The 14,341-nt window shown below is 43.3% G+C and overlaps 1 protein-coding gene across 2 annotated transcripts in view; it reads right to left on the reverse strand.

The window, feature by feature from the left end:
* Nucleotides 1-14,341, reverse strand: part of LOC139536251 (copine-9-like) — a 147,137-nt gene that overhangs the window by 37,027 nt on the left and 95,769 nt on the right. The window contains exons 9-15 of one of the 2 annotated variants that reach the window (XM_071336610.1): nt 8,241-8,344; nt 3,934-4,038; nt 2,868-2,909; nt 1,873-1,984; nt 783-836; nt 407-468; nt 167-213 (exon numbers count right to left, since the gene is read on the reverse strand). In XM_071336610.1, the coding sequence (XP_071192711.1) occupies nt 167-213; nt 407-468; nt 783-836; nt 1,873-1,984; nt 2,868-2,909; nt 3,934-4,038; nt 8,241-8,344 (526 nt within the window). The remainder of the gene's footprint in view (nt 1-166; nt 214-406; nt 469-782; nt 837-1,872; nt 1,985-2,867; nt 2,910-3,933; nt 4,039-8,240; nt 8,345-14,341) is intronic. The other variant, XM_071336611.1, reaches the window with a different exon arrangement.

A 14,341-nucleotide genomic window follows, 5' to 3' on the forward strand; every position in this document is an offset into this window, starting at 1 on the left:
CGATATTCATGAATATACCATGCAGTATACCATGTTAAATAACCCTGCTTTAGACGACAGGTTAGCATAATATTATTTTATAAGGATTTTAGGGAAACGTTAGCCCTTCAGTAGCCTAAAAGAGACGCTAATAAACAACAAACTGTATCAGTAATTTGGCACTTACCATTAGATGCTGTGAAATCGATGGCCACTGTGAAGTTGAGTTGCGTCCTGGTGAGACAATGATTAATTACGATGAATAACAAACTTTACCAGGCAAAAACATAATAAAGTCTACAAAGGATATTGTTTGTTAAAACAACGCAAAACAATTTCAGACATGCACGCTAGACCTCTAACATTAATACAAAGTTATTGAGAGTGGCCTCTAACATTAATACAAAGTTATTGAGAGTGGGCTGACCCTCCTCGGATGAAGTCCACAAATGTGTATTCTGACTCCACTTTGAAGGACAGCAGTGTCACCTCCAGAGGATAGATAGATAGATAGATAGATAGATAGATAGATAGATAGATAGATAGATAGATAGATAGATAGATAGATAGATAGATAGATAGATAGATAGATAGCGAGAGAGAGAGAGGGAGTGTGCAGAGAAACAGGGTGATAGAGAGGGAGGGGGAAGAAAATAGATGGCAAAGCAAAACATTTACTGTATATGACATATCACATTGGCAATGAATCCTATCTATAAAACAAAGAATCCTATCAATAAAACAATGAATCCTATCTATAAAACACTGACAGGTGGAGATGGGAAATCTCAACTGATACTCACTGTCCCTGAATTGACGTATTTCTTCTTCTTGCCTTTCTTTTTATGGTTTAGAACCTGAACAAAAACATGTAGGGAAGGGGAAATTATACAGATTGATACAGATGTCTTAGAAAAGAGGACTGGGTTTGATTTCACCATATCGTTCAGAGTATGTAGGTGTGGTACGGAAAGAAATTAGACCGAATCTAACATTATATATTATAAGAGATGGAAGACGGATGAAAAATAACTATTTTTATAGCGGGGATATGTGAGTGTAGTCGTAACATATAAATGGGAAAATCACAAAAATGCTTCACTGCTCATCTCATTATTAAAGATACAATATGACAAACAGTTATTTATCTATTTCAGTTAGAGCTGTAATATAGGAAGCTGAGGATGTGTCCTTAAAGCTGCAATATGTAACTTTTTGAGCGACCCAACCAAATTCACATAGAAATGTGAGTTATAGATGTGAGTTATTTGTGTGGCAGGTAGCCTAGTGGTTAGAGCGTTGGACTTGTTAATCGAAAGGTTGCAAGATCGAATCCCCGAGCTGACAAGGTAAAAATCTGTCGTTCTGCCCCTGAACAAGGCCACTGTTCCTAGGCCGTCAAAGAATTTGTTCTTAACTGACTTGCCTAGTTAAATAAAAATAATGCTTTCTCATTGAAAGCAAGTCTAAGAAGCAGTAAAGGTGCACTATTTCTATGCTTCCCATTCTTAAGTTTTGTTTTTGCGTCTTTTACTTTTGGTTTTATGCACAAGCTTCAAACAGCTGAAAATATATTAGATGGTACAATGACTCTCTAAAATATACCTGCTTGTTTTGTCACAAACTGAAATTAGGCAAACTATTCATATTTTTTTGCAACCAGGAAATGTTGGAGCATTTTCTGCATAGTGCACCTTTAAACAGTACAGTCAGTTGAAAATGTCCTACATAGAGAGACATAATATAAACCTTTTTATAAAAGCTCACCCCTATGAGCAAAATAAAAAAAAATTAAATGTATTTTTCAGTTGAAAACATTTTTCAACGTCTTGTGCTCACTAGGATACATGCTTAAGTGTTGCAGATTGTAAGTGTTCCCTGTTCTTTTTTTACCTCATAGACGTTGAACTGGCTCTGGCCTCTGGAGAATTCTCTGTAGCTGGTGGTGAACTCGCCAATGAAGTCATGACTGTGGGAATAGTTGCGAAAGTAACACCTGCAGCATCTGAAAGAGTACCATACTGAAGGAAACACCAATCGACATGTCCTATTTAAAGAGGAAGCCCCATCAGTAGCCACCATCAGTGAAGAAGGAAGGGAAAGACGACAGAGAGATGGAGGGAGGCAGTCTACACTCCCATTCCCTTAATAAAAAAGGGGACAGAGATGGAGGAAGGAGGTCAACACTCATATTCCACTCATAAAGAAGAAGACGGAGAGGAAGGGAGAGAGGGAAGGAGATATGGAGGGAGGAGGTCAACACTCCTTTTCCCTTTCATAAAAAAGGGGACCGAGAGATGGAGTGAGGGGGTGAGGGGGAGAGAGGGAGGGAGAGATGGAGGGAGATGAAGGAAGAGAGATGGATGGAGATGAAGGTAGGGAGAGATGGAGGGAGGTCAACACTCACATTTCCCCCATAAAGAAGGAACAGAGAAATGGAGGGAGAGGGATGGAGGAAGAGAGAGATGAAGGGAGGGAGAGAGGAAAAGAGATATGGAGGGAGGAGGTCAGCACTCATATTCCCCCCATAAAGAAGGGGACAGAGAGATGGAGGGAGGGAGAGAGAGTGATATGAACACTCTCCATTCTGATATCACATCTGACTTTTTAAAGTTCCAGTCAGTGATTTGTGGTTGTGTGTGCTAACCCTAAACCGGAACCTTATGATATAGAGTCCCTCTTTTTGAGATTCCCCTCCAGAGAAAGAACGAGGGATGACATTTGAGGGAGATTTGGAGCGTCTGATGGTAAATGAAATGGATGAAGGATGAAACGAGAGGGGGTGGAAGAGAGAATAGAGAGAGATCGAGATGGAGGGAGGGATGGAGAGAGAGAGAGAATAGAGCGAGAGAGAGGGAGAGTAGAGAGAGAGAGAGAGAGAAAATTACCTTCCATTTCGGTCCCAATCATACACATCCACCTTGACCGTCCTGGAGAGAGGGAAGATAAGAGAGAAAGATGAGAATCACAGAGAGGTGTGTGTGTGTGTGTGTGTGTGTGTGTGTGTGTGTGTGTGTGTGTGTGTGTGTGTGTGTGTGTGTGTGTGTGTGTGTGTGTGTGTGTGTGTGTGTGTGTGTGTGTGTGTGTGTGTGTGTGTGTGTGTGTGTGTGTGTGTATGCATGTGTGGGTGTGTGTCTGTGTGTGTTCCAAGTCAGTGATATATGAGGCATACAGTAGTTCACCCGCCAACTATGAAGAATTGTTCAAACATTATTCTCAAATGGTCACACAGATGCATTTTCACTCTCCTTAAAGGATTTTACCCAGTCAAATGTATTATGTAAATAGACAACAATATACTGTTCATTGAATTAATTTAATATAATATGATCAATTTGTATGAATCCCAATTCACAAGTATATCAAAAGCTGTATCCACTAGCAATACATTCCAAAGTAATAGTGTGTGTTTGTGTGCGGATGTGTGTGTGTTTGTGTGTGTTTGATAACCCGAGATAAACGAAACATTGTGGAACCTCCATGTTGGTCCCAATAACACCAGTGCTGGCCTCTGAGACAATATGGCCGACTGCTGGCATTATTCTGACCACCACAGAGCATTATGGGTACTGTAGTACATCATGCTACAGCAACATTCCATAGTCCTCAGTATTGAGGGAAGACAGGACTTAGTCCCACAGTCTTGCCAATGGCTCAGCTAGCAAGGTGCTGGCAACATCAGAGTTTGATTCTGGCATGGACCATACTGGAGAATATACTGCTGTAGCCTATTCTCATTTTTACATTGCTTGTTTTTTGTGTTCTGTACCAGCGCTTTGAGATTCTCTCTGTAATGGAAAGCACAATGAAATAAATAAATATTTATAATTTATTAGGTTGCATTGGATGAAAGCTTCTGCTGAAATTCCACAAAATAGCTAATGTGGTCATCTCTTTGCCCTGGGGGCTAAGTGACTTTTGACCTATGCTGTTGGCTGTCTGTGTGTCACTCACCTATCATAGTCTCCGTTACAGAGGGCTCGTACGGGGATGGTGAAGGGCTGCCAAACAGGGTTCAGAGTATTCTTTATTACCTCTGTCTTATGGCAGATGGTGAACCTACAGTACACAGCAAACACAAGGAGCTCTGACTACAGATACTGTACAGGGATGGAAAGGTATTAACCACAAATACCAAAGAATATGGTTGTCACGACTTCTACCGAAGTCGATGCCTCTCCTTGTTCGGGCGGTGCTCGGCGGTCGACGTCACCGGTCTTCTAGCCATCATTGATCCATTTTTCATTTTCCATTGGTTTTGTCTTGTCTTCCTACACACCTGGTTCCAATCCCATTCATTACATGTTGTGTATTTAACCCTCTGTCTCCCCTCATGTCGTTGTCAGAGCTTGTTTGTTTTTCATGCTCATGATATTTGTATTGGTGCGCGACGGGTTCTCGTACCCACTTTTATTTTATTATGTACTATGGTTTTGGAGCTGTGCTTTTTACGTTATTAAACTACTCCAATTATACCAAGTTCGATTCTCCTGCGCCTGACTTCCCTGCCACCTATTCACACGACGTGACAGAATCTCTGACCAATATATGAAGTCAGCAGGAGAAGGTACCCCGGCCATGGAGGCGGAGGAGCGCGTCCAGGAGCATACGGAGAAGCTTTACCATCTGAGCGCTGCCATGAATCGCGTTGTCCAGAATATGACCGCTGGGAGAGACAGGGAGTTTTTCCAGCGCCTCCACCAGCACAACCGGGGTCTATCCTGAGCACCCCTTTCCTGCCTGAACCCAGTGGGATCCGTCTATCCATGCCACAGGGGTACGACGGAAGTGCTGCCAACTGCCAGGATTTCCTCCTCCAACTAAGCCTTTATCTGGCCACGGTTCACCCAGCTCCATCGGACCGTGAGAAGAGTATCGCCCTCGTCTCGTGCCTCACCGGGAAAGCCCTGGAGTGGGCCAGCGACGTGTGTGGAGAGGGAGATGCGGCGTTGGACCATTTTGAGGAATTCACCCGCCGTTTCCGGGCAGTATTCGACCACCCACCCGAGGGCAGAGCGGTGGGTGAGCGCCTCTACCATCTGAGGCACAAGACGAGGAGCGCCCAGGAGTTTGCCCTGGAGTTTAGGACCCTGGCTGCCGGCGCTGGATGGAGCAACAGGGCCCTGATCGACCATTACCGCTGCAGTCTACGCGAGGACGTCCGTCGGGAGCTGGCCTGCAGAGACACCACCCTCACCTTCGACCAGCTGGTGGACCTGTCCATCCTGCTGGACAACCTGCTGGCTACTCGTGGACGTCCAGATCGGGGTCTGGTGGTCCATCCTCCCGCACCCCCTCTCCGATACCCATGGAGCTGGGAGGGACGGTGCGCAGGGAGACCGGAGGGGGTTCCCGCTCGTGCACCATATGTGGCCGCAGAGGTCACACTGCCGGTCGGTGCCGGGTTGGTTCCTCTGGGAATCGAGGCAGCAGGCAGGGCGCTCTGGCGTCACCCCAGGTGAGCAGGCACCATTCTCACCCAGAGCCCTCTGTTGCAAATATGTTTGTCTGTCACTTTTCCTGATTTTTCTCCACGTTCCCAGCATAAGGCACTAGTCGATTCAGGCCCGGCTGGGAATTTCATTAATAAAGCGTTAGCTCATAGTTTAGGGATCCCCATTGTTCCCGTGGATGTGTCCTTCCCCGTTCACGCCTTAGATAGTCGACCATTAGGGTTAGGGTTTATCAGGGAGGCCACCGCTCCTTTGAGTATGGTGACACAGGGGGGTCACACGGAAAAGATTAGTCTTTTCCTTATTGACTCTCCTGCGTATCCCGTGGTGCTGGGCCTATCCTGGTTAGCTTGTCATAACCCCACTGTTTCTTGGCCACAGAGGGCTCTCACGGGGTGGTCGCGAGAGTGCTCAGGGAGGTGTTTAGGGGTTTCCGTTGGTGCTACTACGGTGAAAAGTCCAGACCGGGTCTCCACCGTGCGCATTCCCCCAGAATATGCCGATTTGGCTCTCGTCTTCTGTAAAAAGAAGGCGACTCAATTACCACCCCATCGATGGGGGGATTGTGCGATAAATCTCCTGGTAGATGCTGCACTTCCCAGGAGTCACGTGTATCTCCTGTCGCAAGTGGAGACTGTGGCTATGGAGACATATGTCTCCGAATCCCTGCGTCAGGGGTATATTCGGTCCTCCACTTCACCCGTCTCCTCGTTTCTTTTTTGTGAAGAAGAAAGATGGAGGTCTGCGCCCGTGCATTGATTATCGATGTCTCAATCAAATCACGGTGAGGTACAGTTACCCGCTACCTCTTATCGCCATGGCGATTGAGTCAATGCACGGGGCGTGCTTCTTCACTAAACTGGATCTCAGGAGTGCGTACAACCTGGTGCGTATCCGGGAGGGAGACGAGTGGAAGACGGCATTTAGTACCACCTCAGGGCATTATGAGTACCTCGTCATGCCGTACGGGTTGATGAATGCTCCATCAGTCTTCCAATCCTTTGTAGACGAGATTTTCAGGGACCTGCACGGACAGGGTGTAGTGGTGTATATTGATGACATTCTGATGTACTCCGCTACACGCGCCGAGCATGTGTCCCTGGTGCGCAGAGTGCTTGGTCGCCTGTTGGAGCATGACCTGTACGTCAAGGTTGAGAAATGCCTGTTCTTCCAACAGTCCGTCTCCTTCCTAGGGCATCGTATTTCCATGTCAGGAGTGGAGATGGAATGACCGCATTGCAGCTGTGCGTAATTGGCCGACTCCCAGGAGGTGCAGCGATTCTTAGGGTTTGCCAACTACTACCGGAGGTTTATCCGGGGTTTTGGTCAGGTAGCTGCTCCCATTACCTCACTGCTCAGGGGGGGGGGGCCCGGTGCGCTTGCAGTGGTCAGTTGAGGCGAACGGGGCTTTTAGGCACTTGAAGGCTCTGTTTACCTCGGCTTCTGTGTTGGCTCATCCGGATCCCTCTTTGGCGTTCATAGTGGATGTGGACGAGTCCGAGGCTGGGATAGGAGCTGTGCTCTCTCAGCGCTCGGGTACGCCACCGACGCTCCGCCCCTGTGCCTTCTTCTCTAAGAAGCTCAGTCCGGATGAGCGAAACTATGATGTGGGGGACCGGGAGCTGTTGGCTGTTGTCAGGGCTTTGAAGGCGTGGAGACATTGGCTTGAGGGGGCTAAACACCCCTTTCTCATCTGGTCTGACCACCGAAATCTGGAGTACATCCGGGAGGCGAGGAGACTGAATCCTCGTCAGGCAAGGTGTGCCATGTTTTTCACCCGTTTTGTGATTGCCCTCTCTTATAGACCAGGCTCCCAGAACGTTAAGGCAGACGCACTGTCCCAGCTGTATGACACAGAGGAGCGGCCCATGGATCAAACTCCCATACTCCCCGCCTCTTGCCTGGTGGCGCCGGTAGTGTGGGAGCTGGACACGGACATCGAGCGGGCGTCACGTGCAGATCCCGCTCCCCCTCAGTGTCCAGCTGGGCGTCTGTACGTTCCGTCTGCTGTCCGCGACCGGCTGATCTATTGGGCCCACACGTCATCCTGGGATCGGTCGGACGGTGCGCTATCTTAGTGGGAGGTACTGGTGAACCACTTTAGCTAAGGACGTGAGGGTTTTTGTTTCCTCCTGCTCAGTGTGCGCTCAGTGCAAGGCTCCTAGACACCTGCCCAGAGGTAAGTTACAACCCTTACCCACAACGGCCGTGGTCGCACCTGTCGGTGGATTTCCGAACCGATCTTCCACATTCACAGGGTAACACCACGATCCTGGGAGTGAACGAGGTATGTTATAGGTTACAGCTTCCCCCTGATTACCGCATTAACCCCTCGTTCCATGTGTCTCTCCTCAGGCCGGTATGTACTATGGTTTTGGAGCTGTGTTTTTTACGTTATTAAACTACTCCAATTATACCAAGTTCAATTCTCCTGCGCCTGACTTCCCTGCCACCTATACACACGACGTGACAATGGTGAACCAACATAAGTCATTCTATTTCTAAGGGTACAGTCGAATGGCCGTGGTCTGAGGGGCTTTCCCCCCGCTTCTAGTAATTATATTTGTATGGACCCGAAGAAATTCCTGATGCCATTGATGGCAAACGAGACGCTAATTTTGAACGTCTATGAAGTGGGTACACAGCACACACAAAGCATAGAGGTATCAACCACAAACACCAAGAAAATGAAAGCGTTCTCTCCTATCAACATTTTGACAGATGTGATACATAACAGACGATGTGGGAATATAACTCATCTTGATACACACGCATGCCCACCACACAGACATAAACACACACACTCACGTTCCGTCTTCATTGCTGCGGTAGAAGACCAGGAAGGGGTCTGACTTGCCGAAGAAGTCTTTTTTGTCCAGCTTGTTGGCACACAACTGCATAGTGGCAATGTCCTGAAAGAAAAGTCTAAACATTAAACCAAGGTGGTTGTATTAATCGCCGCCAAAGGTGCTTCTAAAAAGTTTTTACTCAGGGTGTGAATACTTACAGAGCATTCGGAAAGTATTCAGACCCCTTGACTTTTTCCAGCCTTATTCTAAACATGGATAAAAAAAATGACCCACCTCAATCTACACACAATACCCCATAATGACAAAGTAAAAACGGTTTCTAGATTTTTTTGCAATTTTTTTATTTATATAAAATAGTGAAATATAAAAATGTACATAAGTATTCAGACCCTTTACTCAGTACTTTGTTGAAGAACCTTTGTCAGCGATTACGACCTCGAGTCTTCTTGGGCATGATGCTTCAAGCATTTCTCCCATTCTTCTCTGCAGATCATCTAAAGCTCTGTCAGGTTGGATGAGGAGAGTCGCTGCTCAGCTATTTTCAGGTCTCTCCAGAGATGTTAGATCGGGTTCAAGTCTGGGCTGTGGTTGGGCCACTCAAGGACATTCAGAGACTTGTCCCAAAGCCACTCCTGCGTTGTCTTGGCTGTATGCTTAGGGTCACTGTCCTGTTGGAAGGTGAACCTTCGCCCCAGTTTGATGTCCTGAGCACTCTGGAGCAGGTTTCATCAAGGATCTCTCTGTACTTTGCTCCGTTTATATTTCTATCGATCCTGACTAGTCTCCCAGTCCCTGCCGCTGAAAAACATCCCCACAGCATGATGCTGCCATCACCATGCTTCACCGTAGGGATGGTGCCAGGATTCCTCCTGATGTGACGCTTGGCATTCAGGCCAAAGAGTTGGCCGGGTGGCCAGCTCTAGGAAGAGTCTTGGTGGTTCCAAACTTCTTTCAGTTAAGAATGATGGAGGCCACTGTGTTCTTGGGGCCCTTCAATGCTGCAGAAATGTTTTGGTACCCTTCCCCAGATCTGTGCCTCGACACAATCCTGTCTCTGACATGCACTGTCAACTGAAGGGAACCCATATAGACAGGTGTGTGCTTTCCCAAATCACATCCAATCAAGTTGTAGAAACATCTCAAGGATGATCAATGGAAACAGGATGCACCTGAGCTCAATTTCGAGACTCATAGCAAAGGGTCTGAATATTTATAAGGTTTTTCTGTTTTTGATTTTAATACATTTGCAAAAATTTCCCCCAAAATATTTTAACATATTCAAATATAAAGATGTTGCTTTTAACTATTTTTACAACCAAGTGTTTATGATAAAGGTTGATTCTTGTTTGGAAATGGTTTAGGGGTTGACAGGTTGGATTCAGCAACAAGTCAATGCACTTTCTATCACAGTACTATAGCCCTTTTCTGCAGTCAAATCACCAAATCGCCCTCTAGTGGCCTCAAGGGTGGAATATTATTCATATTTTTCTTAATTTGATAATAATAAACATTATTTTGAAAAACTTGCAGAAAATCAGGTGTTTCTATGTCAAACGTTTTTGTTATTTCAGTCTTCTGTGATGTATATAAAGCGTAATTTTGGGATACAGCCTCAAATTGAATACATTTCAACTCTATATCTGACATGGTACAGGTGTCTTCTTTTTTTAAAGCCCATTAGTAACCATGTAATAAGATAAAGAGTACCAATAAATGTAATGGTAAAAGTCACTGAAAATTTTAAGCTGAAGCTGCATTAAGTAACCTTTTGGGCGACCCGACCAAAGCATATAGAAATGTGAGTTATAGATCTGTCATTCTCATTGAAAGCAAGTCTAAGTAGCGGAAGATATGTTCTGTGTGTGCTATTTCTATGCTTTTCACTCTTAAGTTTTGTTTTTGCATCTTTTACTTTCAGTTTTGTACACCGGTGTTCAAATAAGCTGAAAATAATATAGTTTTGGTTATTGAAAAGACATTTCACAGCGGTTTAGACGGTACAATAAATTCTCTACACTGCTTGTTTTGCCACTAACTGAAATTAGGCAAACTATTAGAATTTTAGCAATCAGGAAATGTCGGAGCGATTTCTGCATATTGCACCGTTAACAAGTATGCTGTTAACATCCATATTCATCATATTTCACAGGGAAACCTCTGAGAAAGCCAAAACAAAAGACTCTACCGAGGTGGAGCAGCTCAACCATATACATAGAATAGATAGAACTAGAACATCACAGAACATTGACTTGAATGGGTATTACCGTTTTAGTAACTACTTTTTTATGAGCCTGACATCCTGTGGAAATCACACCTTTCGGAGATCTGGGCGAGGTAGCAGAGTAAACACAACATTTCATCTAGCACGCAGCATGCCCCTTCCTTTCTCTGTCTGTAATGAACGATACACTTTACTATATTCTCTATGTTTGATGATACAGAACTCAACTATGCATTCACAAGTTTTCAGAGACCTATCACGATACCCCCAATAGAGATGGAATGAGAATAATACTTCATCTCAATGGGTATTCCTCTGTTTTCTCCTCATTCATTAGACAAATAATTTCCAGGAAGTCAAACTGTGTGTGTGTGTGTGTGTGTGTGTGTGTGTGTGTGTGTGTGTGTGTGTGTGTGTGTGTGTGTGTGTGTGTGTGTGTGTGTGTGTGTGTGTGTGTGTGTGTGTGTGTGTGTGTGTGTGTGTGTGTGTGTGTGTGTGAGTGAGAGAGACATAATAACGGAACATGACCTGTCTAATTATTCACCCACCTAGAAAAAGAGGAAAACATTTGAGATGGAGAGATAAATAATTAATGAATGAGTGGAATCGTCACTGTCGTTGTTCACTGTCTGGATGTATATTTATTCCAATATTGTTGTCTGCATTACCTGACAGAATGGTGATCTTTCACTGCTTGTGTCCCAAATGGCACCCTATTCCTTACATAGTGGGGCCCAAAGGGTTCTGGTCACAATAAGTTTGCTATGTAGGTAATAGGATCCTTTTGGGACAATGCCACGATTTTATATTCTGTCATGACGCTGAATGCATCTAGCCTAAAGTACAGATATGACCTAATAGAGATATGATCTAGCCTAAAGTACAGATATGACCTTAACAGAGATATGATCTAGCCTAAAGCACAAATATGACCTGTAGAGATATGTTCTAGTAGATATATGATCAAGTAGAGATATGAACTAGTATAGATATGATCTGGTAAAGATATGAACTAGTAGAGATATGTTCTAGTAGAGATATGACCTAGTATACATTTACATTTACATTTTAGCCTAAAGTACAGATATGACCTAATAGAGATATGATCTAGCCTAAAGTACAGATATGACCTTAACAGAGATATGATCTAGCCTAAAGCACAAATATGACCTGTAGAGATATGTTCTAGTAGATATATGATCAAGTAGAGATATGAACTAGTATAGATATGATCTGGTAAAGATATGAACTAGTAGAGATATGATCTAGTAGAGATATGACCTAATAAAGATATGAACTATTAGATATATGACCTAGTATAGATATGATCTAGTAGAGATATGACCTAGTAAAGATATGAACTAGTAGAGATATGACCTAGTATAGATATGATCTAGTAGAGATCTGTCTTAGTATAGATATGATCTAGTACAGATATGTCTAAAGTAGAGATATGATCTAGTAGAGATATGACCTAGCATAAAGTACAGATATGATATAGTAGAGATATGAGCGAGTATGAGCTGTTTCTGTACAGCACTTTGAGATATCAGCTGATGTACGAAGGGCTATATAAATAAAGTTGATTTGATTTGAGTACAGATATGAGCTAGCCTAAAGTACAGATATGACCTAGTATAGATATGATCTAGTATAGATATGATCTAGTATAGATAGATATGACCTAGCAGAGATAGGGTCTAACCTAAAGTAGAGATATGACCTAGTCTAAAGTAGAGTTATGACCTAATCTAAAGTAGAGATATGACCTAGTAGATATATGACCTAGTCTAAAGTAGAGTTATGACCTAGTCTAAAGTAGAGATAGGACCTAGTAGATATATGACCTAGTCTAAAGTAGAGATATGACCTAGTCTAAAGTAGAGATATGACCTAGCCTAAAGTAGAGATATGACCTAGTCTAAAGTAGAGATATGACCTAGCCTAAAAGCAGAGTTATGACCTAGCCTAAAGTAGAGATTTGACCTAGCCTAAAGTAGAGTTATTACCTAGCCTAAAGTACAGATATGACCTAGCCTAAAGTACAGATATGACCTAGCCTAAAGTACAGATATGACCTAGTCTAAAGTACCGTTATGACCTAGCCTAAAGTAGAGATATGACCTAGCCTAAAGTAGAGATATGACCTAGCCTAAAGCAGAGTTATGACCTAGCCTAAAGCAGAGTTATGACCTAGCCTAAAGTACCGTTATGACCTAGTCTAAAGTAGAGATATGACCTAGCCTAAAGTAGAGATATGACCTAGTCTAAAGTAGAGATATGACCTAGCCTAAAAGCAGAGTTATGACCTAGCCTAAAGTAGAGATTTGACCTAGCCCAAAGTAGAGTTATTACCTAGCCTAAAGTAGAGATATGACCTAGCCTAAAGTAGAGATATGACCTAGCCTAAAGCAGAGTTATGACCTAGCCTAAAGTAGAGATATGACCTAGCCTAAAGTAGAGATATGACCTAGCCTAAAGTAGAGATATGACCTAGCCTAAAGCAGAGTTATGACCTAGCCTAAAGCAGAGTTATGACCTAGCCTAAAGTAGAGATATGACCTAGCCTAAAGTAGAGTTGTGACCTAGCCTAAAGTAGAGATATGACCTAGCCTAAAGTAGAGTTGTGACCTAGCCTAAAGTAGAGATATGACCTAGCCTAAAGTAGAGTTATTACCTAGCCTAAAGTAGAGTTATTACCTAGCCTAAAGTAGAGTTATTACCTAGCCTAAAGTAGTTGTGACCTAGCCTAAAGTAGAGTTGTGACCTAGCCTAAAGTAGAGTTGTGACCTAGGCTAAAGTAAAGATACAGTATGGCCTAGTCTAAAGTAGAAATATGACCTAGTAGAGATGTGACCTGTGATTGTCTTGCTCTGTGTTCCCTTTTTATTTTTTCCATCTCAAATCTTTGTGTGTGTATGTGTTAATTCTTCTATCCTTGTGGGAACCTAAAGTCCCCACAAGGATAGTAAAACAAGGAAAAATCTCCCTCGTGGCGACATTTCCCACATCCCCATGAGGACAAAGACTATTTTAAGCTTAGGGATTAGGTTTAGGGTTACAATTAGGGGTAGGGTTAGAATTAGGGTTAGGGTAAGGGGTTAGTGGTTAGGGTTAAGAGTTAAGAGTCAAGTTTAGGTTTAGGTTAGGTGTTAAGGTTAGGGTTAGAGTTAGTGTTAGGTTCAGGGGTTAGGGGAAATAGGATTTTGAATGGAAATCAATTTTATGTCCCCACGAGGATAGAAGAACAAACAGTTTTGAAAAAAGTACCCAACTGTCATACTTGAATAAAAGCAAAGAAACCTTCGTAGAAAATGGCTAGTAAAAGTGAAAGTCACCCAGTAAAATACTACTTAAAAAAAAAAGTTAAAGTCTAAAAGTATTTGGTCTGAAATATACTTAAGTATCAAAAGTAAAAGTACAATTATAAATCGTTTCATATTCCTTACATTAAGCAAATCAGAAGGCACCATTTTCACGTTATTTTAATGTACGGATAGCCAGTGGCACACCAACACTCAGACATAATTTACAGACGAAGCATGTGTGTTTAGTGTGTCTGCCAGATCAGAGGCAGTAGGATGACCAGGGATGTTCTCTTGATAAGTGAGTGAATTGGACCATTTTCCTGTCCTGCTAAGCATTCAAAATGTAACGATTTCTTTTTTGGTGTCAAGAAAAATGTATGGAGTAAAAAGTACATTATTTTCTTTAGGAATGTAGTGAAGTAAAAGTATCAAAAATATAAATAGTAAAGTAATATACAGATACCCTAAAAAACAGCTTAAGTAGTACTTTAAAGTATTTTTACTTAAGTACTTCTTAAGTACTTTACACCACTGAGAACAAAATGTGTGTGTGTGTGTGTGTGATAACCA

Source organism: Salvelinus alpinus, chromosome 12 (assembly GCF_045679555.1).
Source record: "Salvelinus alpinus chromosome 12, SLU_Salpinus.1, whole genome shotgun sequence".
NCBI classification, from domain to species: domain Eukaryota; kingdom Metazoa; phylum Chordata; class Actinopteri; order Salmoniformes; family Salmonidae; genus Salvelinus; species Salvelinus alpinus.